Genomic DNA, 24043 nt, shown 5'->3' with positions numbered 1-24043 from the left:
TCAGTCACTGACCTTCCCAGAGCCTGAACCTCACTATGAGGCAGTGTGGGATCATCTTGACAGAGAAAGGAGCAAAAGGCAGCCGATATTGAAAGAAGAGCTTGCAAAATATAAAGAAACGAGCGATGGGTAAACACTTTTGCACAGTACTGTTTACATGCAAATTTCAATATTATTACTACCTCTTAACACTTCAGAAAAATACTTAGAGTCTGAAACAAACACTATAGGAGACATTCCCTTTAACATCCTTCACATGTCAACATTACCAGGTACAACACATTTAAAAAAAATAAAAATAAAATAAAAAGGAAACCACGCTCCTCCACACTGAACACCTGAAAATTCACATCCTGGACGCAAACAAGCATCCCTTACTGTTGATTATTGTCATGATGTCAGTGCAGTTTGTACCATGTGCACTGAAGCAAGCAGATGGCAAAGTAGTTTTTATACTCTCCACTTCCCTCAACCATGTTTTTGACGTACTGTCAAGACATTCCTTAAATAAATAGCTCAAAGCCAAGAACGAGCTTACAATTATTGCTTTTGTTCCCAAATGTCCCTTATGTTCTCACTATAGCCACACTGTTGGTCCTTTACTCATTAGAGGTAAAAACACATAAAACACAACACAGAGAGAGAAGTTGAAGATGTTCACACTGGAGCAATGACACAATATTTAAAAACAAAAAAAAGCAGTGTATTTGTTGAAAGCATTTCTCTGCCAAGGCTGGAATTCCCTCCATACAATGTGTGAACAGAGCCCCTGGATCCAAGACTTCATCTGGACCCAAGTTACTTTCATATTTGCTCAGGAAAATAAAAATTATATTTCACCTTGTTTCAATCTGATGTGTACTTGCAAAATTATAATCTCCCCCAATTTCATGGAATCCTTACTTTTATAGTAACTTCATAGAAAACTTTGTAACTTCATTTAGTTTTTATGCAAATCCATGCATACCTTCAGTATCTTGCCAACAATCTAGCAATTGTTTGAAAGAAAAGAAAAAAAAAGGATGTAATAATAAAAGTGCATTAAAACAAGAATCAAGACATGTCATAGTTTTTGCACATATATTATTAGGGCAGCCAGCATGATTACAGAAACGGACGGTAAAGCAGGATTAGAGAAAAGGACACATTAGCACCATCGGTTTGTTTACATGCTTCAGAGACAGCAGCTCAGAGCCTGCTTAAACTCTGAAATTGCAAAAGGGAGTTAAAAAGCTGCAGAGCAGAATCTTTTCTATGACAGATAGTCATTTTTGCACTGGGCATACACAAAGCTTTGCGAATGCACACTTTACAATCTGAAATTCATTTACAGCCAACTTATGGTACGTAAAAAAAAAGAAAAGAAAAAAAGAACAGCCAGTAAAGTTAGTATCTGAATGCTTTGTTGTTCTTCAGGCTCTGTCTTTCAGTAGATTCAATCTAAAGCAAAACGATGCAAATATTAATAAAACGGGCCGAGCAGCAGTTTTGTTTTAAGTACATTTGAGATGATTTTTATGAATATTCAAAGAACTGTGTTTGACAGATGATGTGTAAGGTTTGGTTGCTGTTTCAGTGCTGGTCTATAGCTACATTTGCACTGCTGTGGAGGTGTGTGTTAATATAAAGTGAGAATCATGTGAGTGTGAAAAAAAAAAAACAAAAAAAAAAAAAAACACACAATTAATTTGAGCAAATCAGTAGCTGGGGAAATTATTAAAATGAACGTCTGCAAAGGAAAAACAGGCAATAGCACCAAAATGCAGACAAGCAGATTATTGGTGCGGTGAAAGTAAAGCCCCATATAATTATATAAGCACAGTCATTGATTAAGAGGAGATCTCACTAATATAAGATGCAAACTTTGGTGATCCTCAAAGAAAAAGACCATTTGTAGTTTTAAGAAAAATCAGCTTCTATCATTATTTCAGTACAGAGCCTAAAGAGCAAACAAATACTTCCTGTCAGGAATGTGGAAATAGCACTTTAACCACATGAAACAAGTTGAAGAGGTAATTCTCACTGGTAGTAAACTTATAAGAATGAGTTACTGTACAGACTTTAAGAAGACTGCGTCATGGCTTTATTCTTGACCCGCTGGGAGGAAACACTTCGACAGTGCAGGTAGACTGAGAGGGGGTGGATGAAGGCCAGCAGGCTGAGCAGTGTCAGACCAATGTTCACCTGGAAAAAAAATGGAGAAAAAAAATGATGAAGATGTGAGGAGAGAAAGGATGAGATAAGGAGCAAGGATAGATCATAAAAATGTATTTACATATAACGGATCCCCATCCAAGACTTTAACCAGAGCAAAGCAGGGATACTGCAGCAGCGAAAACACCGCAGACAGAGCCATGACCAGACCATACAGCTTCCCAAAGTGGCAGGATGGGAAACTAAACACACAGAGCGAGAAAGTAAGGAGGAAGGAGATCACACAAGAATTATTTAACCAGGACAGGCAGCAATAATGTGGAAATAATTACTTATTACAAGTATACTATATTTACATGCAGTCTAAGAGCATTTGTATACATTTACTTGTCAGCAGCTAACATTAAAGACCCTTTGATGCATTTAAAAATATGAAGCTGTGGTAGAGATGATGTCACTGAACAAACTTATAGACCATCCTGGTCCCCCTCTGTACAGACTGAGCACTTATTACTCATGCAGCAGCTTCCTACAATGCATTATTTGTTCTGCTGACTTCACTTTTGTTGATTAAGTATTTAATATATTTGGTTTTTTTTAATACATTCATTTTTTAAATTTAGATTTATACTACTAACAAGGTATTTAAATGATGCTAAACTGGTACTAATGGGCCCAAAGTCTGCCAAGAAAATCCACCACCAGCCTGAACTGCTGATCCATGCTTTCATGTTGTTTACATCTAATTCTGACTTCAAGAGTTTAGACTCAATGTTTTTCCAGTCTTGTGTTCTTCTATTGTAAACTGCAGCCTCAGCTTCCTGTTCTTAGCTGACAGGAGAGGCCACTGCGTGGTCTTCTGCTGCTGCTGAGATGCTCTTCTGAGTACTTTGGCCGTGGCAAGAGGTTTGAGGTATTTGAATTACTTTTCTCCTCTTATGATCTAGATCTATTTACACACCTGGGGTTACTAATTTTTATTAATTTTCACCCAGAGAACTGCAGCACAATGGATGTTTTCCCTTTCTTTGACCAACCTTTGTAAACCAGAGACGAGATTGCCAAAAAAAAAAAAAAAAAAAAAAAAATCCCAGAAGTTTCCAAAATACAAACTAGCTATTTTGTAAGATTTCGCTTTTAGGCATTACTCTACTTACTAAAATAATTTATTTTAATTTGCTGTGTTTGACTTCATTTTAACTGCTGTAGCAAAAGCATATCCCAAATTTGGATGAATGAAATGCTTCATGTTATAAACACAGCTGTTATATACTGCCATCTAGTGATCTAAAGAGGAAATGCTGAGTAATGCTCTCCTCTAAACATTTTTAAAGACCAGTGTGTAAACCTGCCTGCCTCTATGCACATGTGTATATAGAGGTTGGCTTATTTAAAAACAAACAAAAAAAAAAAATTACATGCCTCATCAAAAACAATTCTTTCTGATAAGTTTCTCTTTTGTTATTGTTTTTTCACTGTTTTGATGGATGAGTCATCACTAAGATATGTGTTTTATGTGTTATCTTTTTTAAACCACAGATTTCTTATCTTTTGTGTTTCATTAAATATCAGAAATATTTCATGGAGTTACAGTTGTGTTGAAAGAGTGCTGTGAAATGTAAACTATTCATTGATTAGCGTGCATGTTTGATACTCACGCCACACTGATGAAGGCCGCGTTGCCGCCATAGAGGAAGGAGCGGTTGAGCACCTGCAGGATGAAGGTGAGGTACTGAAGAGGCAGGTATGGGGTGGAGGCACAAATGGAAAACAACAGGCACTGCAGGGCCGTCAGGAAGAGAGAAAGCACCGTCGCCCGCAGGTCCACTTCCTGCTCGCTCTCCCCTACAAACACAATAATGACTGAAGTGTGCATGTCGCTCTTTATGAATCTGCAGCCAGCCTGAGGGTCTCTCTTCAGATGAGACTGAAGATTAAAGTGGACAAATCTTTATATACTGTATGCAAGTTTCCTTTCTTCTCCCCTATCATTAGTCTGAAATAAAGTAAAACTTAAACAAAACTTCAAACAAGGTATAAAAAGACTAGTTTAAATAGCATGCACAAAAACTAAACCATGACAGCATCTCATGTAAACCCATCACTGAATGAATTCATGAAAATTATTCAATCCACACAGGGATGGGAGGTGTTGTCTTTTATTCTACATCAGTATTAGAGTCATGGTGTTACCTTCAGCTCGTGGTTTGCCCTTGTGTCTGTCCATAATGAGGCCGTTCCAGGGAGCACACAGCACGCCACATAGCTGGGTGATCGCAAAGGCATTGGTGTACTGACTCACTGCAGGGACACAAACAAAATGGATAAAAGGCAGAGTCCACCAAAATATGAGACATGATGGTTCAAAAGGCATCAAAAACATGGAGTTTTAGTTTGTAAATCACTGCACTTACTGTGTAAGATAAGCCAGTTTATTAATGAAGCAGAATTTAGACACTGATGCATTTTCAAAGTACCTAACGCATGTTGATTTAGTAAAATTACATTCAAGTGCTTAGAGCTGAGACTGAGTGATGTGGTGTTTGTGCGATTACCCAGTGAGGACTCTCCAGCTGTGAGCCTCTGCAGCATGGGGTTTAGGGTGCCAATGAACAGGTAATGCCTGAGCTGCATCACTGACAGCCAAAGCAGATGCCACATGAAGAACCTGGACAGCAAACAGTCACGGAAACTCTTCTCTGAGAGAGACGGGAGATCACAGAGATGAGGAAAGAAGGCAAAGAGATAGGTAAAAAAAAAAAATCACAGTGGATAAGTGCACTGTGTATGATTGGTTCATTCTTTTTCTTTCCAAGTTGGGCACAGACCTTGCTTTGCAGATGCATCCTTGTTGAGCGGCACTTCCTCTACCTTCTGTGCATCTCCGTTTTCCGCCACCTCACCAATACGATTGTCCGATTTACCACAGGTTATCCTGAGGTCAAAGTCACAGCGGGGTTAACGGCACACAGAATGGACCGAGCGAGTTGTTTTACATTTACTTTATGAATTGAGTTTATTGGAATTTTAAATTATGCAGGATGTTTGCATGGAGATGTGGGGGGGGGGGGGAGGTAAAAGTTGAGCATTCAAAGCTTTTTCTTATTACAAACCTCATTCAGCCACTAACACAAATACACACAAGTCAGTTTTCCTATCTCTAAGTCCTTTAACATAGCATTCACTCTCAGACACATGCATCAATTTGGGGTTCAGTATATTTCTCAAGGATACTTTGGAAGTTTGGTGGTTTGATTCCTGGCACCTCTAGTCTGCATGTCAATAAGCAGACAAACGTTTCTACCTTTTGAGCTACAGGTGAGGAAAATTATGCACAATTATAAAATTTCTGCTCTTATGATCAGTTTTAGACTTTGTGTTTATATTGGCGGGGACTCTAGTGCATTTAAAAAAAAAAAAAAAAGAAAAAAAAAAGGCTGTCCTCATACTGAGGTTTAACTGTTCTGTTGATTTTAATACAACTGATGTCCTCATCATTGGGCCTTTGTCATCATTGGCTGTAAAGAGCTCTCTTACTCAGCTTACTGAGTAAGAGCTTTCTCAGTAAGCAGTGGATGCATGTTTGATCTGTTTCCTATGAAAACAGGAACTCTCTATGAGGAAACTATTCTGACCGCAGTGCTACACTGATTCCTCTTTTTGATTTAGCTATGGCACTCTCCTTTAGCACTAACTCTGCCCTCCTTGTCCACTCCAGGTTTTGTTCATTGGCAGCAACACAAACACAAGACAAACTAATCAAAGTAAAATTAAACTCATGCATGATCATTTCATGCATCTTCACTGCAGTTTTTATTTTAGCAACCACGCTGCAAGGTACATTTGGCACTTTCCAAACACATTAGTGCTATTGTAAATGTGAACTGACTGGTCCTTGCATAAAGCTCAAGCAGAAATGCACTACATAACATTTCTGATTCACCCAGTCACACTTTTTCTGCATCCAGGTGCTTTCTATCCAGCATTCCCACTGATTAAAACTGCGCATCCCTCCTCTCCTTATGGTCCTTTTTCTAAAATGACACTTTGTACTTTAAGTGCAGACTCGTCTGAGACGTCTGCCGTGGATTCATACCCGTATGTGTAGTTATCCGGCAGCGGGTATGGAATCAATTTCCGAGGCAGCAAGAAGAAAGTCCTGAGCAGGTGAACGACGCTGCAGGCGGACAGAAACAGGAAGGAGGAGCGAAGAGCGATGCCACGTTCATGCAACAGCTGCAGGAGAAGAAGAGATGTAGTGGTGATCATTGCTACACGAGACAGCATCAATATATCCTGCTGATTCTTTTGTGTGTAAATGTTTCTCACCTTGATGACGAGGAAGAGTGCTGAGGAAGAATCAAACGCCCCGTTATAAAGAGTGATGATGGTGGAGCGACGTGAGCCAAACAGGTTTCCTACCTTTAGGAAAATTGAATTAAATGTTATTGTGGGGGCTCTTTAAAATTCTTAGTTGATATTGGTCCCCTCTGCATTCATCTTTCTGTTGTCTATTGTAAGTTTCTGGACAAAAAACACACATTGGGCATACCTAAAGTTTTTGCTATCACTGATAGATACAACTGAAGGCGATTACGTCTCTTGTACTGAGAGTTCCTGTGAACAGCGACCAAATGCAAATTCAATATTTGTACCAAGTTTATCTATTTTCCCCACGAAGGGAGGGGAGAATAGATAAACTTGGTTCAGTTTTTCAGTTAGGAGTCAAGTGTGCACAGCTGAAGATTATTTTTAAGTTCTGTGCTATGGTAGATAACAGCTCGAGCCGACGTAATTTTAGTGAAAATCGTGTCAAAGTCAAACCAAATGTGAAAAATGCAGCTGCCTTACAGCAGTGAGCTACAGCATGAACACCGATCCATCTCCTGAACCTTGAGACAGCTTAATGTTTGTCAGTTAGGTTTGGAGCTGAAAGTCTGCACTTCAAATGACACCCAAGTTGTTTGATTTAAAAATCCAGTGTACAGAGGCAAAACTACAAAACCTGTCACTGTCCAAACACTTGGCTGTAGGTCTTGCTCGAGGGGGAATGTAGAATGTGGTTCAAATTCATCGTGGCCTCCCCAAGAGGGATTTGTGCAAAAAAAAAAAAAAAAAAAGTGTGGTGAAGATGGTTTCTGTGTTTTGGCTTTGTTGCAGTTTGCTGATAGCCTGAGGAAAGAGTGGAACGTCTTACATTCACAGAACACAGATCACAAAAGGTCACACAGTCGAACCTCTTTCTTCACACAATGCTTTACTGACAAAGTGGGCCATAGATGAGTCAGTTAGCAAGTTATAATCATGTGTCTTTCCAGCTCTTTCTGGTGATCTACACACAGAGCTCACAAGCAAAAGCGCATTTCAGAAGTCGAGAGGTTTAAAGGTTTAAAATGTGACAGGTCTAAAAAAGGTTTTACTTTCCCAAACAGGAAAATGATCAAACCGACATTCTAGAAAAATATATAAGAGTTTTTTTTACAGAAATGGTCAAATGTATAATAAAATTTATTAAAACTGCCTGATGTCGCAGCAGTAATCTTAAACTGATCCAGTACCTGCATGTTGGTCATCAGAAATAAGATGCCACCCACAGCCAGGAGGGAGAGAGCTGGGAAGAGCAGGATGGCCAGAGCTAAAAAGGGGAAAGAAAAAACAAAAAAAACATAACAGCTGTAACATTTGTGTTCATGTTGATATTTATTTACTCTGATCTTTATTTGAGAACTCTCACCTGAAGTAGAAAAGGCCACCATCACTGTACCTATGGTGTAAAGAAATCTGCAATTGAAAAGTATCATTTGTTATTTGTGCCACACAATTTGCTAAAACAATTTGATGAATTCTTGATCATTAGTGTCCTAATAACTGTGCAGCACTTTGGCAAACTGGTTGTTTTGAGATGCGTTACATTAACACACCATCACTCACAACCAAGTAAATGTGCTTCTGGTGCCGTTTGGAGAGCTTTAATTTCCTTTTCTTGGCCTAAGCATCCTCATCTGCACTAGGTGCCTCTTCTACAACTACTAGCATTCCTTGGCTATTTATTTTCACCCCACCCTGTATAACTGGAAACATATGAATCTGTTCAGTGCCAGTCTGTTATTGTGGATTTAGATATTTGGGGCAGAACCCTGCAGAGGTATGTCTGGTGTTCCATTACATGATTAACTTTGAGGAGGGATGACAGCTTAGTGTTGGATTCTGAGCATCTGGAGGAGAAAAGAAAACATTACTCTGTGATTAACCGTCTTTCCATTTTCTTGCCTTCCCTGCTAAATCTGACATTTGATTGAACTTTAGACGGCATCTCTGGCAGCAGAAGAAAATATTTCCCCTTACTCTACTTTCAAAACAATCTTTGGCTATCGCACATTAATGTGAGTTTTTGTTAGAAATCACGAGGAAACTCAAAGATCAGACAGAGATAGAAAAATAATGCTCATTTCGATTTAGGTCATGGGGTCAAATTCAGATATTAATATTTGTGACACTAGTCACCTAATTTGGACTGTTTTATTTACGTCCCTAACTTGTGAGAAGCTGAAATACTGTGGTTCCTCAAGCCTCCAAATCTGCTGTCAGATCAGATATCCAAGTATTTCAGGAAAGTCATGCATCCATCATTCTGTGGTAATCCGAGTTATGTGCCTGAAATTCCACATTTGCCGCGCAATAATTCCTGATATCTTCCCTAAAAGAAAATTCTCAAGTAGTTTTCTAGATGATGGAATTTAAAAGTGGACTCTCAAAAACAGATGCTATAAAAACATCTAACCACCAACTTTAACTCTTGAAATTCAACATGACAGTAAGGACCAGAAGTTTTGCAAAAGTCCTATTACAGAGTGGATCCTTCCTCTGGAATTGTCAGGAAAATCTGGGATAACATTTTAGTCAAAATATGCCTGTTTATCTAAAAAACAGACGATCTTTGCAGTTAGGAGGGGTTTTTTTTTGTGGGTTTTTTTAAGTCCATTTTATTTGTGGGCAGGATATATTAGAATTACCTGCAGAATTTCAATAAACCATCACATCTCGAGGAAAAACTAATTAAAAGTTGCACTGTGCAGTTGTTGCTCAAAAGTTATGACATCTTATTGGTGGTCTTTAATAGTTTACCACTTCATTTCTCTTAACATGATTGTTGGGCTTTTAGTGCCACATAAGAGTACATTTTTCATATGAATGTTCTTGATTAGAATTATTCATTGACTATTTAAGGTGCTGGACTTACATTCCGTAGAGCCGAGTCACTGTAGTACCAAACCGATCAAAAAGGAAACCATTCGGCAGCGTCAGAAAGTTGTTCATAAAAGACGCAATGGTAAAAATAAGCGAGAACTGTTCATCCTGTCCGGCGCAATCTGCAGAAATAAAAGTTAGAAAAGACAGAAGGAACAGGTGATTGATTAATTTCCATCCTCCAGCCATTTTCAAGCTTATTGTTGCTCAAAGTTGTGAAGGTAAGAACATCACACTGACCTAAAACGAGTGTTCCATTGACTCCTGTGCCGTTGACACACAGAGAGCTGAAGTAGCCTTCTTCCTTGAGGACAAACACAAGAGAAGCCCAACCAAACACGGCTCCAGCGAAACACAGGCACTCCACCAGACCTGTGGTGAAGGTGAGGCAGCGCTGCACCAATAAACCGCTCCCAGACCCTGGCATGGTCGCACAGGCTCAGCTCACACTCACAAGTACGTCACAAACTTGTACACAGTCAGAGGGGGCTTCACTCACAGCACCTGCTAAAAGAACCAAACCAAAATACTGCATTTTATTCTTATGTTTAAAGAAAAATAAGAATGATGTGACCATATAACAGCAGTCATTTATTTTGTCTAGCAGTCGTGGTTTGTTTCCATTTCAGGCCTGTTGCTGCATGCCAAGCTCTTCCTTAACCCACCTTCCCTGTTTCTCCATCCCTTCCAAATTGAAAGGGAAAGACTACAAGAAATCTACTACAAGAAAATGAAAAAACCCAAAACAGAACGCCTTAAATCAAAACCTTTTCAGCTGCGTAAGAGCTGTAACTGAAAACATCTGGACATAAAATGCCCTGCTCAAGTTTAGGTCACACCTCCAGAGACACATATTGCATGAATTCATAGGTTACACAAAAAGAAGTTATTCTTACTAAGATTAACCTCGTGTTGCCACAAAGAGGAAGTATTCCACATAAAACGCTCTGCTGTTCAGTTACAATGATTTCCAGTTCATTACCGTCTTGTACTCACAGTTCAGCCTCCAAGCGTCTCTACAAATGCTCTTAAACCACAAGCTTGAGCCTCTCGCGCTTGCTTTATATAGAACAGTTCTTCCTTCCTCTTCCTCATCAGTTCCCTCCCTCCGGTTTTTTCTCCTCTCTGCTCTATAGGAGAGAAAATATTCTTCGCGGTGCTAGTGGCTAAAGAAAACAAACACTTGCGCACGTATAGCCGGCCAGATAGCAGAGCCACATACACTGTGGGAGAAAGGACAGATGTGGATGCTGGGAGGCTAAGACAGTTTAGCCAAAAGATCATGTGACTCAGACAGGGGAGGGGGAAAAAAAACAAAAAACAAAAAAAAACGTGAGTGCCGTGTGGAACCCTCTTTGTCACAGCTGGTGCACGTGGAAAAAAAAAAAAAAAAAAAAAAGGATGTGTGATAGGTTTTCTCTCCTTGACAGGCTGTAAAAAAGATGCTGCAGTAACTCATGACTCTCCACGGTGCTCCAGGCTGATGAGAAAATGCATAATTAGCCCCTCACTAAAATTAAAAGGAGAGGGTTAGAATAAGGCTTCTACATAAGGGATTAACTTTGCATGCAACTCCCCCCCCCACAAAAAACGTCATCCAACAAGAACGCAAAGTCAAGTGGTGACACTGAGGGGGAAGAGGAAAAAAAAAAAAAAAAAAAAAAAAAAAAAAAAATGCACAGATAGTCAGAACAGAAAGATTTCACTACTCTAATAACTTGTTACAATGGAGTGAAATGAGTCAAGAGTAAAGTGCCTGCAGTGTTTGATTCTGTCTTACTCATTAAACGAAGAGTCAAAGAAAGCTGCACACCACACTGAAAGATTCCAGGCCAAAAGCCTCTGCTATGTTCGTAGATGGCCCTCAGTTTGAATTCAGGGTACAGACACCTCTACTTTTAAGATTAGGCTTAAAAAGTTCCTTTTCCCACTCACCAGAGTGAGTGGGAAAAGGAACTTTCCCACTCACTCAGAGATGAATTCCCAGTCATTCATCTCTGGCTCTCTTCCACAGCCTGTCTTTTATCCAGTCTTCCTCCCTTACACCCAACTGGTCGCGGCAGATGACTTCCCCTCCACTAGCCTGATTCTGCTGGAGGTTTCTTCCTGTTAAGAGGGAGTTTTTCCTTCCTACTGTCGCCAAGTGCATCCTTGTTGGGTCATCCGATTATTGAGGTTTTCTCTGTAGTTTTGTAGAAACTACTGTTCTTCTATATAAATAAAATAGAAGTTGATACTAGTGACAGATGGAAGGCTATTGGCAGACTTAAAAACCCATCTTCAGCTTGTCTAGTTTCTAAAGATTGCACACCACGTTGAAATATTCCAGGGTTTTGGCTAATAGCACTTTGGAAACATCCTGTTAGGTCAAAATACAATTTTTTTCTATCAACCTGTTCTCTTTGGCACTTTTTATAGATTATAAAGATAGAAACTGAAATACATTGTGTTACTAACAGCCAGTTCCAAAAACAAAGTGCTTAAAGCTACAATTTAAAGCTGGTTCATGCCAAGTTGCCCGTTATGTGTAAGCAACACTGCTTCATCCCTTGAGAAACCATAAATATTACAAACTTGCTTATTTAGTATCCCTTGCTCGGATTTGATTTTCCCCTTTTAGGAAGACAACATGGGAAAAACCTGTAAAACTTGCCTGACCCACTCACTCACCTGAATAAGACGTGCCCAGTCCTGTAAAGCAGCGTTCCCCAATCCCTGGACCACGTGAAACGTTCGGTACCGGGCCGCGAGAGTTGAGGCTCGAGTGTGAAATGTATGGTTTTCAGGGTTTTTGTCGGTTTTCAGCGTTATTTTGTTATCGTTTTTTTGTCATTAACTCTGTTTTCCTGGGTCTTTTCACGTGTGTTATGAATAAATCTTTTTTTCGGTACCGGTACTAGTTTTATTTTGTTGTATTTATCCGCGACACTTTAAAGGCCAGTCCGTGAAAATATTGTCGGGCATAAACGGTTCCGTGGCGCAAAAAAGGTTGGGGACCGCTGCTGTAAAGGACTATTCAAAGATTCTGACCAAGTTCAGGTTTGTTGGAGTTCTTTCTGTCTCACATAATTCTGTTCATTACATCCAAATATTCCACAGTGCTCGATTCCTCAGTGTGAACTCTGGCACAACGCATATGCGAGTGGACCACATTGCACGGTCAAAAAGTAAGTGTCACGCTCCTTTCAAATCAGAAGTGCTTTCGTCCAACAGTGTGCCATTTTGCAGATATTCCGGCTTACTGCAAAAGGCAGTCATAAAAACACACATTACACATCCCAGTTTTTGTACAGTATCCTTAGTATCAGGGGAGCAGTGGTTACCACCATTGCCTCACAGCAAGACAGTTCTGGATTTCGATCCAGCTGCTGCTCGTTAGCTTTTTTTTTTTTTTTTTTTTTTAAATTATATTGCTGGTAGTTCTAAATTGGTAAATGAGCCTTAGCCCTGTGATTAGAGCGGTGTACCCCGACTCTTGCCCTGTGCTAGAGATGTTCCATTCACCGTGCAACCCTGAATTAGACAAGCTGAACATAATGGCTCGATTGATATCCTTCACCTATTAAATAATTCATCTTCTACAGTGAAGGTGAACCTTCAAAATATGTGGTTGGTTTCTAACACATGAGACAAAATTCCATATTATAGCTTCAAGGATAGGCCTTTGTTTTTAGCATCCAAATATTCTTTAGGTCCCTCTATCAAAAATGTTTGCATGATCAAAGTTCAAAAAACACACCACTGGAACAAGTTCAGTAACATCCATTCATTCTCTGCACTCACCTAAATCCCTCATACAGGTTTGAGGTTTCACAGCCTTGTTACGACTTTAAAGCTAATGTGCAGTTATAAGAGATAACTAGCTTACCTGATTATTTTGATTCAACCATTTTTCGACACAATGAGTTTTATAGAAATTGCACTAATCACTCTTTCTCTGTTGCTGGCATTAAACGTCGACTGCTCCAGGTCTTCATGGTTACTCAAAGCAGGTGGCTGAGTTGTTTGAAATACAGAGGCTAATGGACCAAACCATTTGTTGTGATACCTGTGGGGTTCATGGATTTTCTTTGTGGTGAGTTTAGTTGTTATCCCTGTGATTTTTCCCCTTTGCATCCATAATGGTTTGCTCCACTACTCTAGGTTCATGGTGCTCTCGTGTGTTTTAGCTCTCTTTGTTAAAGTGAGGTTTTGTAAGCAGTAATTTATGAGCAGTGTTTATTTAGTTCGCCCTATTTATTTGCTAAATTTATATGTCTTGCATTAAATATTATTTTTAATGCTTTTATTTAATTTTGATTGAAATGAAACCCACTTTTTCAACAGCACAGCTTTGCCTGCTTGGTCCCCTACAGTCACTGAGACAGCCTGCACTCAGACTCCAGAGATTATTGATTATAACCAGATGGTGATTGATTTTCTGTCAGTTTTCTTTAGTTTGAGGTTGTTGGGAAGGATGGAAAATGGCGACAGTGACATTACAACAAACAAATAAAGTAATTTAATTTCACCAACATGTGATTTGTTTGTATTTGCATTTTTGGGTGTGGGATGCCAGGATGTCACTGTTGCTAAAGCAAACGAGAAAACGCAGCACATATTGTTGTGTGATCTATGTCAGTTACAAAACAAACTGTTTAAAGTCATTCTTATTACCTTATTGTTTTTGTATCAATGGGTTTCTGCTGCTACAACAAGTTAAAGAGGGTGTTATGAGAGGGCAGAGATGTAAATGGAAGTATTACTATAAAAACACATATATATCATCATCACTACTCATCACAAGACACAGCTCACACACTCATGGCTTGACACACAACAAGCTTGAGCACACTTCCTGAAACCAAAGCTTTCTATGTGCATGCAAGTGGAGCTATAGCCTCACTGGAAAGATGACCAAAGGTCTTAAAGCACATGAACTCTTTCTGGTCACAGTCCAGAGTCACTGTTTAATGTCCCGGTAGTCAAAGTGGACTCCAACTCTAATGGTGACCCTAGGTGACATGATACGGAGGAAGTGAGTGTAACAAGTAAAGAATGATGTGCCAGCGTACATTTTATTCGCTCGAAGGATGATGATGCAGAACGAGAACAAGGGCACATTTCCGTTGACTTTCACATTTCTCTTCTGCCGCTGTGGCTCAAACCTCACCAATGAGAGACAGATCAAGTTTCTACCTCTACCTCACAAATGATTAAGGGAGTACAAACACCACAGTTACCATTGTTTGGCATGAATCCCAGTCATATCCATGACACACAAACTAAATGTATTTGGTGCGTACCTTTACTCCTAGGCCCTCCATTATATGCTGGCTCACTGCAACCACAATTCAAAGCAAGTGACAGCTGGTATGCTGTGTCCAGTGTCCAGCCTTTTATTGACCCATCCCAGCATTTTGAGACATGCTACATGAGCTAATATAGTGCTGTGCAAAGTTCTTGAGCCAACGCTCATTTCTTTATAATTTAAGCCAGAATTTCTCGTAATTGTTTAAATTAGTCTTGAATAATAGTTTCCAAGGCTTTCTGGACGTTCTTCTTTGAACATTTGCTGCTTTTTCGCTCATTTTCAGTCCAGTCTAGTCCATGAAATCTTTGTTAAGCCACTTAATACTGACCTATGAGTCAACTAGGGCCTATATAAAAATGCACCTAACTCAAGTGATGAAACATCGTTGCAACTACACATAACAGACCTTTTAGTAAAGAACCAATTTTAAATTAGATATTAAGGCACTTTGTTACAAGCAGCCTGATGCAAAACAGATATTTTGTTCCCATTCCTTTAGTCAAATCTATGAGGAATGCCAAAGGGAACACAGTTTGATGCGCATAAAATAGTAATCAGAAATGGTCTCAGTGGAGGAGCAGCTGTCACAGAGCCATTTTTAAAAAAAGGGAAATGTCGAAAAAAGGATGAGGTATGCCAAATTACACAAGAACTGGACTGAAAATCAGCAAAAGGTCTTGAGGAGTGATGAAATTTTATTATTTAGTTATGGATGGGTCTAAGTTCACCCAGTAAAGTCACTGTGGCCCTTCAGCTGAAGTCTACTGATACGCATTAACACTAAGTTACAATAATTAATACAATTTGGTAATGAAAAACGTAAACATCCATATTGCTGACAAAAGTGAGCTCAGTTATAATTATTCAGTTAAAAGTAGTTTAGTGCTTCTGCAGCAGTCGTGGTAACTAGCATGGCTGAGGATGACACTGGGCGGGCTGGCCTATGCAGGTAAACTGCGCTCTTCTTAAAAACAGCCAGAGTTCACAGGACAGTATAACAGGCTGACACTCGATTGGCAATAAAAATATTAATTAGCATCAAAAAATACACATAGTAATCTTAACATTAAAAAGTTCTCTTAAAGAACTAAACCCACATCAACATGCAATGAGCGCTGATTCGACCAGTGCTGCTTACAGCCTTTGGCCTGCCCACTGTTATTTTCTCAAGACCCAAAAACATGGTTGACCTGAGGCAGATTTTGGAGGTTTTTTTGAGTTTTAAAGATGAGAAGCTCCTCTCTCCAGACTGACTGGAAGAGTTAAGAGTCGACTGACTGCCAGCTAAGTTAATGTTAACTGGCAAAGTAAACAAAAGAAACAATGTTGTGCGACCAGAAGTTATGTTATTCAAGTGTCACTCCCCAAAAGTTAAGGCAGCAGCATTTAATTATTTTGCATTATATTTATTCATTATTATCTGCTCCACTCACCACTGTCTGCTCTAGCGTTTTTCTCCTCTTCCTCTTTTTCACTCACAGAACTTTAAATCCTCAAATTTTTCACTCATTGGTTTTTGTTGTTGTCTTTTGGTTTGTTTAAACAGGATCATGCACATCGCAAAACGTGAGTGACTGGAGTCAGGTGGGGGCCTCATAGGGAGTCAAGGTCTCTCCTACTGTCACTGCAAACTTTGACCACCACCCACCAATCAACAACTTTACAGGTATTGATGAATGGATTTTCTTACAGTTTTTGTTGTAAGCTAGGCTACAACAAAGCTAGATTTTCATCTGAGTCTGCAAAAAAAAAAAAAGACAGGGATGCATTTCACTATAAGATCAGATCACCAAAGAGGACTTTGGTAATAATGTGCTTCATAAAAGTGATGCTGGAGCTTTTTGGGTGTATCTGGAAGCTTAGAAATTTGTCTGATTATGAATCGAACCAGGTGCAGGTGTCATTATGGTTGCCTTTAGGGTTATGGGCTTTAGAAAAAGTAAATGAGTGTTCTGATATGAAAACACATGCATCTATATGATTATTCATGTGATTGGACATAAACATACATACATGCATAAATCAGTATTTTAGTGCGAGTCTTCTGCAGAAAATGACTGTGATCAATCCTCAGAAGTGATGGAAATCTGTGTGTGTGTGCTGTATTGCATAACGGGCAGTCAGACACACTCTTCATTCGTGCCAGTCTGATAAGTGCCAACATCAGCAAACCGTTGGACAGGAAATTGTCACATGTCATCGAATTTATATTTCTTTAAAATTCGATCCCCAAATAGAGAAACCACGGGACATCACACTCACTACTTCCTCTTTCTGAAAACGTTTAGGTAAAAGAAAAAGTTAGTGCCACATGTGACTTATGAGATTAGCTGGTGACAAAAATTCTAAACATAGGATTTTGTCACAAGATTTACAGTTTTATTCTTTAACTTATGTGTACTGTTCAAAAATGCTGGCGAGTTTTGGCTTGCACAGTGCGCGGCTGTCAGGTTGGATGAGGAAGCTCCTCAACTGAACAGGTGTGACGTTTGTTTGTGACTTCTGAAACCTGAAGTTTGGCATTTTGCCTGCCACCAGGATGTTTTTAAGAGCCATCAGTCACGAGTTAGGGGGTGGATCTGACTGTTGATGTGGCGGCAACTTCTCAATAACAAGTGAGCTCGAACCTAAAACAAAATGATGATCATGTTGTAGTAAATAAGACTTAAAACTATCAACTGAAGCCATAACCAATCAGGAAAGTATCTACTGAGTTCGTAAATCAAGTGAGCAGCAGGGTAATGTTGTCATAGACTCCTGCACAGTTGAAACAGCTTCACTTTTTCACACCAAGAGACCAAATCTTTGTTATTGCATACGAAGGGAGTCAAAATTGAAGTGAATGAGAGTACCTATGACTGAATGTGAAGGTTCACTGGTATGAATGAATCAATGACCATGTGACCTTTGGCAAACGGACAAACACAGACCTAGTTAATGTTTAAAAGTTAAAGAACAGGCGTTTTTAACTCTTTCCCCCGTAAAGATGACATCTGACAACTTTCCCCGCCCACCCTTAATGATGAATTTTCACACTTCAGTATAAATCACTAAAGATGAAAGATTTGAGTTTCTCTCTAAATAACAATCTGTTTACTGACAACAAAGCATTCATATATGCATAATTAATGATAATCATTTTTCGTTTAACTCGGTGGACATATCTGAACACCAAGAAAACCCTTCCACACACATGATCGATGATGTAGTTGATGCATAAAAATGCAGTTACTTGAAGTTTATAAGACGGTAAAGAATCTTCTAATTTCATTTTTTAAAATTCCTTTTAAGACCACAACCACATTCTTCAGATAAACGTTCAAAAATAAAGAGAGGGAGCTGTGGATTTTGTCCCAATCAATAATACTGATATAGACTTGGACACAGATATCTCGGCCTTCTATCTTAAAAGCCAGAACGATAACAGCAGGAAGAGCAAAGTAGCAATAGTCGCCCTTTTTGTTTGTGACAACAGGAAATGGGTGTTGTTTTAAGACAGACTTGCAAAATTAGGAAACTATTCTTTAAGCACACATACATTCACACACCGTCACTTTATTAGTTACACTATGCTAGTACCTTTTGCCTACAGAACTACCTTAATTCTTTGTGGTACAAGGTGCTGGAATCCCTGCTCAGCGATTTTGGTTCATATTTACATCACAGCATCACACAGTGGCAGCAGAATTGTCTGCTGCACATCCATGATGCACTCCTACATTGAACCACATCTGAAAAATGCTCTTTTGGATAAGATTTGGTGGCTTTATAGGCCATTTGAGTACAGTGAATTTCTTAAATGGTGAGTTATCCTGCTGGATCCCTTTATGACCACAGTGTACCCATCTTCTGATGGGAACACTATGGTCGTAGAGGGATGGACATGGTCAGCAATAGCGTCCAGGTGTTTAAACAATGCTTACTTGGTAGTCCAAATGTTGCAGCAGAAATCGATAGTCATCAGACCAGGCAATGTTTTTCCAATCTACTATAAGTACCATTCAGTTTTGTTGAGCTTCAGTTTTCGGTTCTTAGGTGAAAGGAGTGGTACCTGTTGTGATCTTCTGCTCCTGCTTCAAGGTTCTGCATAACTTGCTTTATAACCACTGTTTATTTGCATTACTGTTACCCTCCAATCACATCACATCAGAATGACCGTTCACCTCTGACATCAACAAAGTGCTAATGGTTTGTTTGTGCTCTGGCACAAGCAACCACGCAACCTCCAAAGGCACTTACATCACATGAGTCTGACCACATCTTTAGATTAGGTCAACTTTAAAAGTCGTTACATTTAAAACAATGAGTGTAGTTGCATGTGATTCTACTAATCAGCTCTTACTCTTTTTATTTGCTGTATGCGCTTAAAAAACACAAGAGGCGTCAGTGTGTTTTTTTTTAAGCTGTAATCTTGCTTGGTGCAGTGTCTGCACAGCCAGACCCGTATGATGTTGATGCTCTGTGTGCACACACAAAACTGCAGGCAGGCCTGCCCTCATTAGAAAACAGCTTCGAGTCTATTTTTAGTCGGCAGCTTTGTCTGAAGTCTTTGTAAGAGGGGATGTACACTTACGTGATATTGTGATCTCCTGCAGCGATCCCATTGTCCATTAAATCCACACATTGTTAGTCCTGTAACATGAAAGCAGCCTGGAGAAAGGACTCGGGAGGCTTCTGCGCTCTCACACACCCTCTTAGTATATGAGTACTAGCTGGTTTGCTGCTCCCAGCTCTGGTCTTTGCTCAGGTTTAATCCTCTACAAAAATTAATTTCTTAAAAAGAATCAAATATTTTAATTAGAATAACTTTAAATACTCATTAAAACTTGCATTTGCTCGTCTTCACTAAATTCGACTCCTTGTACTATTCATCTGTCTCATGATGAACTAATAGCTATGTGTTTGATATACGCTAGCTCGTGAAGTGTGCCTACGGTCCTTTTGCGCCACCGTGTGACCATAGGAAAAAAATGCGCTGAATAAAACGTAACAATATTGTGTTCCGCAGGATTATAGGATATAGGATTACATGTAAATAAGAATAAAGCCTCACTGGTTTGCATGAGAGTCATCAAAAGTGTGGGAAAACTGGATATATGAATACATAAATTAAGAATAAAAACAAAAATAACAAATCATTTCTTGCGTTTTTGATACTGACATGTTTACTTCTTCTTGAACGACCTACTTTCTCTTAAGAAAACAAGTCGGATGATTGCCTGAAACCACATTTGATCATTTCCCCTCTATCTCTAACTATAGCTGAGTACTTCTTCCACTGACATACATTGTAATGTACTGTGATGCTGAAACATCCTCTTGGTGTTTATGTGTCCTTTTCCTCCCCGTTCTCCAGCTGTTTCCGGCTCCATAGCTGAATGTTTTTACTGGTGAATCTTTTTGTTTGCGTGTAGTTGTTTACTTCTTTTATCATTCTCACTCTAATTCCAATTCTCTGGTCCTCTCAGTGAATAGTTATTGAAAGGGATTTCTTCCACTCCCTCCATCACCAGTACTACATTGGTGTGATACTGTGATACATTATTTGTGTTTTGTTTTACATTTTTTATATTGACGCTGAAATTTTCAAACAGACTAGAAATCTGATCAAAGGTGATGCTGTGCCTCAATTCACAACAAAGATCAACAGAACAGTGAGAGGAGAAAAAGGTGCATTAATGGTTGGATTAAAGTTGCATTTGCTTTCAACAAAAAATATAATCATCATCAACAACAACAAGAAAAAGAACAAACACAAATTAAAATGTGTTATCTTCATTCAAACACCTGAGCAGTTTACGCTGAAGCGTGATTCACTTTTCAGGCAGGTGTTTCTTTTTTAGTCATTAGGCTCTGATTGGTTAAGACTGCTCTCTGGCAGCATTTATAAGCCTTCACCTCAGTCAACTTTACTTTATTGCTGGTAGCCTTCAGAATGATGACAACAGACTACTTCTTGGGGTATGTGGCAAGTGTATTTTAATTTCTGATCTTCTGGCCTATTATAGTTAATGATCTTTTACAAATGTTTTAGGGGTTCAGTCCTTGTCTTGCTGATTGTGCATATATGCAGCCTTCCTCTTGAGAAAGGTAGGTGAAACTTTTCCATATATACAAACTGCAGTGCTTAACTTCTATTAATGTTTCCTTCTCCCTCAGGCTATTATCCAGGCACTCCTTACCGGAGAGGTAACACAAACACTGCAGGTAATGTTGCCTTAAGCCAGGGTGGCCCTTATGCATACCCATCCTTTGTTGTTGTACCTTATAATGCTCAGTATGGAGGGGTTGCAGTGCAGCAGCCTGGTGTCTATCAATATGCTCCCCAGAGCGTGCCAGTATTATATACTGGCTCCAGTTCTTCTGGTCCTGCCCAGGCTGGAGGATACACGACTGGCTCCACACAGGGTGGAGGTGCTGTTCGACCTGCAGCTGGTAAATAATGGAATCTTTCATGATGCACTACAAACATTTATTGTGAACATTACCAGCAAGTGTTGTGTGGCTTTCTCTTTCAAAAGGTTCAAATGTTGGTGTTTCTACTGGAGGAAGCGGCGCAAATACTGGTGCTAATGTTGCCCTAAGCCAGGGAGGACCTTATCCATACCCCTCTGTAGCTGTGCCTTATAGTGCTCCATATGGAGGGGTTGCAGTGCAGCAGCCTGGTTTCTCACATGCTGCTCAAAGTGTGGCAGCACCATACACCGGCTCCAGTTACTCCGCTCCTGCTCAGGCAGGAGGAAGCACAGCTGGCTCTGCACAAACTGGAGCAACTTCTCAACCTGCAGCTGGTACCTAGTGTGGTGATGCAGTATAAATGCAATCATTAGGATCTCCTGACCCGAATCCTTGGTAACCTTGGCTTAAATTTTGCTGTTCTCAGAAATCAACTGGGCTGTCCCACCTCCCAAGCTCAGTGAGGAATCATCACCCAACCCTCAAAGCCTTGCCTCTGGCACAGCTGATGAGCCTGGTGCGCTTCTACCACCAGTACCTGCGTACCAACCAGGAGAGTTGTCCCACTATGAGAAGGCTGCTGAGGCTGGGGACTACCAGTCGGAGACAGAAGAACTAGGTCGCAGGACTGTCCCAGCTACGATGGACTCTTTTGCTGCTGCGGGTGGACTGGCATCCCCAGGCTTTGCCACAGGACAGTTTGGAATGGGTGGACTGTGGGGTAGTCCGTATCCATCCTTTGACTTCTTGTTCCTGACTGGCCAGTACCCTGCGGGCACAGTCAGTCACTTCAGCCAGGACTACGAGCAGGGACGAGACTACTCTCACAGCACTCACTACCTGAAAGACCACCCCTACCCCGGCTTTGCACAGTCAGTGGGGGCTGTTGGAGCAGCTCAGAGCCTTCAGACTCCCAGCTTGTATGTGAGCAGTCCAGTGGTGGGAGGTTATTACCAGGTTGGAGCACAAATGGTACCCGCTTCTTCCTACACAGGTGTTTCGCAGGTATGTTTCCTAATGTCTAAATTTTACCACAACTACATGTTGTAATTGTACTTACACTTCCCTCTTGTCTTTCAGATAAAATACTAGCTGAATCCAATCGGCTTACTGAACTGGGCAACACAATGAACTGGTGAATGACTCCATGTGATACAATAAACTTGGTTTTCAGTGTTTTGAAACAGTGACTTCAGTCTCCTCTGTAGTGAGTGGTAATGAAGCTTTACACCCACCCTCCCTTGCTACTCCGGCAAGGCTCTAGTGCCTGTTCATATGTCTGTGGATAAATGCCAATTGCTGTAGTCAGCCTTGGATACTTAATGGTTCAGTAGTCTATAGCTTCTAGTATATCTTCGGTCTCTGATACAAAAAGCAAGACCCTAGTGTAAGGCCCCAATGATTTCCAAACTTGGGCAGATTTAGGCAACTTTTTAAAACCCTGATCAACTAATTGGCATGATAAAGACAAGCTAATAATTCTAGGTATTTAATTTCCCACAGAAATTAAAGCACTTGAGATAACTAAGACATCTGTCATGTTGGGAGTGAGACTACACAGAATTCACTTTACTAGTTTGCCATACAGTAGTTCCTTTTCAGGTCTTAAAGTGAGGAAATGTAAAAATCTATGGCATGTAACTGGCTTGCAAATTTCAGATTCTGTTGGCATAAAACATGAACATTTATATTGCATGATGTTGCTGCATCTGAGTATAAACACTATAGGACAAGCCTGCTGCTTTATATTATGCTTCCCCCCCCCCCCCCCCATGTGGCCAATAAATCAAGTTTTAATAACGCTCCTCTACACAAACTTGTAGCACAGATGAATGCTGTGATTTCTGTAACTAGCATGTCAAATGAACATGCAACAGTTTATCGTCAATGATTTGCAGACACTCCCACACAGGTGTTAACAGCATTTACAAATCCACAATCCTTTCTACTCTCTTGACTTTATGTCCTCAGCTCCATGTGAAAGACTAACAGCTATGCATTACAGCTCCACTTTTCACATTAACCACCATTTATGAAGTAACTGCAGGCCATATAAGACCAAAACAGACTATTTTGCTAATTTCTAGTTCCATCTTTATTTGTGGATTACTAGAGTAGCTTTGCATGATGCAGTTTAAAATCCTTATTTTTATTATAGTGGTCTTGGTGCACCTCTCAAGTTCATTTCCTGTCTGCAACAAGAAATTTCAGTTCCCTTCCCCCTCCCTTGAAATTAATTTCCTTTGGACTGGCTGCCTCTAGCATGCAAAAGCTTTGAACAGCGTTTGGGTGGGGCTTCTTCTGAACTCACAGCCATAGACGTGTGCCATGAGATGGCCATATCAATGATATCAGTTGTCATTGACATAATATGGAAATGAGCAACAACAAAAAACAGTTTGAGCACTGGCTCATAGAGATGACTTTCACACATAATGCCCTCAATATTTGAAACTTTGTAAATATTAAATATGATTATTCACCACTGTAACTGTAAATGAATGATTTATTTTATTGGCACATAGACAGACTCTTTATTTTTAAGATTTGTGTTAAAGATCACCTTTTCAGCTCCACCAAGGCAGTTGTTTGCCTTGTCAGGTATCTCGGGCTCTGGAGGTATATGTTTTTGATTTGTGGTTTTTGTAGGGTTTGTTATTTGTTTGTTTACTTGTTTCTCACTTCAGTCCAACCCCCAGTCTTCTTTGTGTATCGTGTGTTGTCTGGGTTTTTCTTTGCTCTTCATTGCTGCGTCTCACTGTTCTGTAGCATCCTAGCTAGTCGTAGCAGGCGTCTATTTCTCTTGGATGTGTATTCCTGTTAAAAGGATGTTTGTCCTCCCTATTTTTGCCAAGTATTTTACCACATGGGATGATATGATCCCTGAGGTTA

At 39.9% G+C, this 24043-nt stretch overlaps 2 protein-coding genes across 8 annotated transcripts; one reads left to right on the top strand and one right to left on the bottom strand.

Annotated features, from left to right (window-relative positions):
* Positions 1 to 1066: 1066 nt before the first annotated feature.
* slc43a3b (solute carrier family 43 member 3b) lies at positions 1067 to 19390 on the bottom strand. 6 transcript variants are annotated; one of them, XM_004545476.6, is made up of 13 exons: positions 19269 to 19390; positions 9643 to 9909; positions 9395 to 9524; positions 7889 to 7935; positions 7713 to 7789; positions 6484 to 6576; positions 6251 to 6390; positions 4983 to 5089; positions 4710 to 4853; positions 4348 to 4455; positions 3813 to 3999; positions 2276 to 2396; positions 1067 to 2184 (listed from the first exon to the last, which is right to left on the bottom strand). In XM_004545476.6, exons 2-13 carry the CDS (start codon positions 9827 to 9829, stop codon positions 2062 to 2064), a joined length of 1464 nt encoding a protein of 487 aa, XP_004545533.1. In that variant the 5' UTR covers positions 9830 to 9909; positions 19269 to 19390; the 3' UTR covers positions 1067 to 2061. The 6 variants fall into 6 exon arrangements, with proteins under 6 accessions (XP_004545533.1, XP_004545529.1, XP_004545530.1 ...); XM_004545472.5 differs by lacking the exon at positions 19269 to 19390 and adding an exon at positions 13271 to 13424; XM_004545473.5 differs by lacking the exon at positions 19269 to 19390 and adding an exon at positions 13271 to 13418 and having other exon boundaries at positions 9643 to 9906.
* A 1199-nt stretch (positions 19391 to 20589) lies between these two features.
* On the top strand, positions 20590 to 22335 carry LOC101484754 (uncharacterized). Of its 2 annotated transcripts, XM_024805555.2 has the most exons (7): positions 20590 to 20656; positions 20730 to 20785; positions 20855 to 20902; positions 20990 to 21130; positions 21217 to 21486; positions 21579 to 22156; positions 22232 to 22335. In XM_024805555.2, the coding sequence occupies exons 1-7, from the start codon at positions 20631 to 20633 to the stop codon at positions 22241 to 22243; spliced, it is 1131 nt and encodes a 376-aa protein (XP_024661323.2). In that variant the 5' UTR covers positions 20590 to 20630; the 3' UTR covers positions 22244 to 22335. The 2 variants fall into 2 exon arrangements, with proteins under 2 accessions (XP_024661323.2, XP_024661322.2); XM_024805554.2 differs by having other exon boundaries at positions 20591 to 20656; positions 20855 to 21130.
* The last annotated feature ends 1708 nt before the right edge of the window (positions 22336 to 24043 follow it).

The sequence above is a fragment of the Maylandia zebra genome, linkage group LG2, assembly GCF_041146795.1.
Source record: "Maylandia zebra isolate NMK-2024a linkage group LG2, Mzebra_GT3a, whole genome shotgun sequence".
Classification (NCBI taxonomy): domain Eukaryota; kingdom Metazoa; phylum Chordata; class Actinopteri; order Cichliformes; family Cichlidae; genus Maylandia; species Maylandia zebra.
The sequence above is the reverse complement of the archived record's forward strand: the minus strand, read 5'-3'. Positions and strand labels throughout refer to the sequence as shown.

Coding starts and splice junctions, on each gene's coding strand:
- slc43a3b (XM_004545476.6), bottom strand. CDS start 9,829: ATGCCAGGGTCTGGGAGCGGTTTATTGGTGCAGCGCTGCCTCACCTTC. Junction 9,525..9,642: donor CAATGGAACACTCGTTTTAG/GTCAGTGTGATG, acceptor TTATTTCTGCAG/ATTGCGCCGGACAGGATGAA. Junction 7,790..7,888: donor GGTGGCCTTTTCTACTTCAG/GTGAGAGTTCTC, acceptor TCCCCTTTTTAG/CTCTGGCCATCCTGCTCTTC.
- LOC101484754 (XM_024805554.2), top strand. CDS start 20,631: ATGATGACAACAGACTACTTCTTGGG. Junction 20,657..20,729: donor ACAACAGACTACTTCTTGGG/GTATGTGGCAAG, acceptor CAAATGTTTTAG/GGGTTCAGTCCTTGTCTTGC. Junction 20,786..20,854: donor CAGCCTTCCTCTTGAGAAAG/GTAGGTGAAACT, acceptor CTTCTCCCTCAG/GCTATTATCCAGGCACTCCT.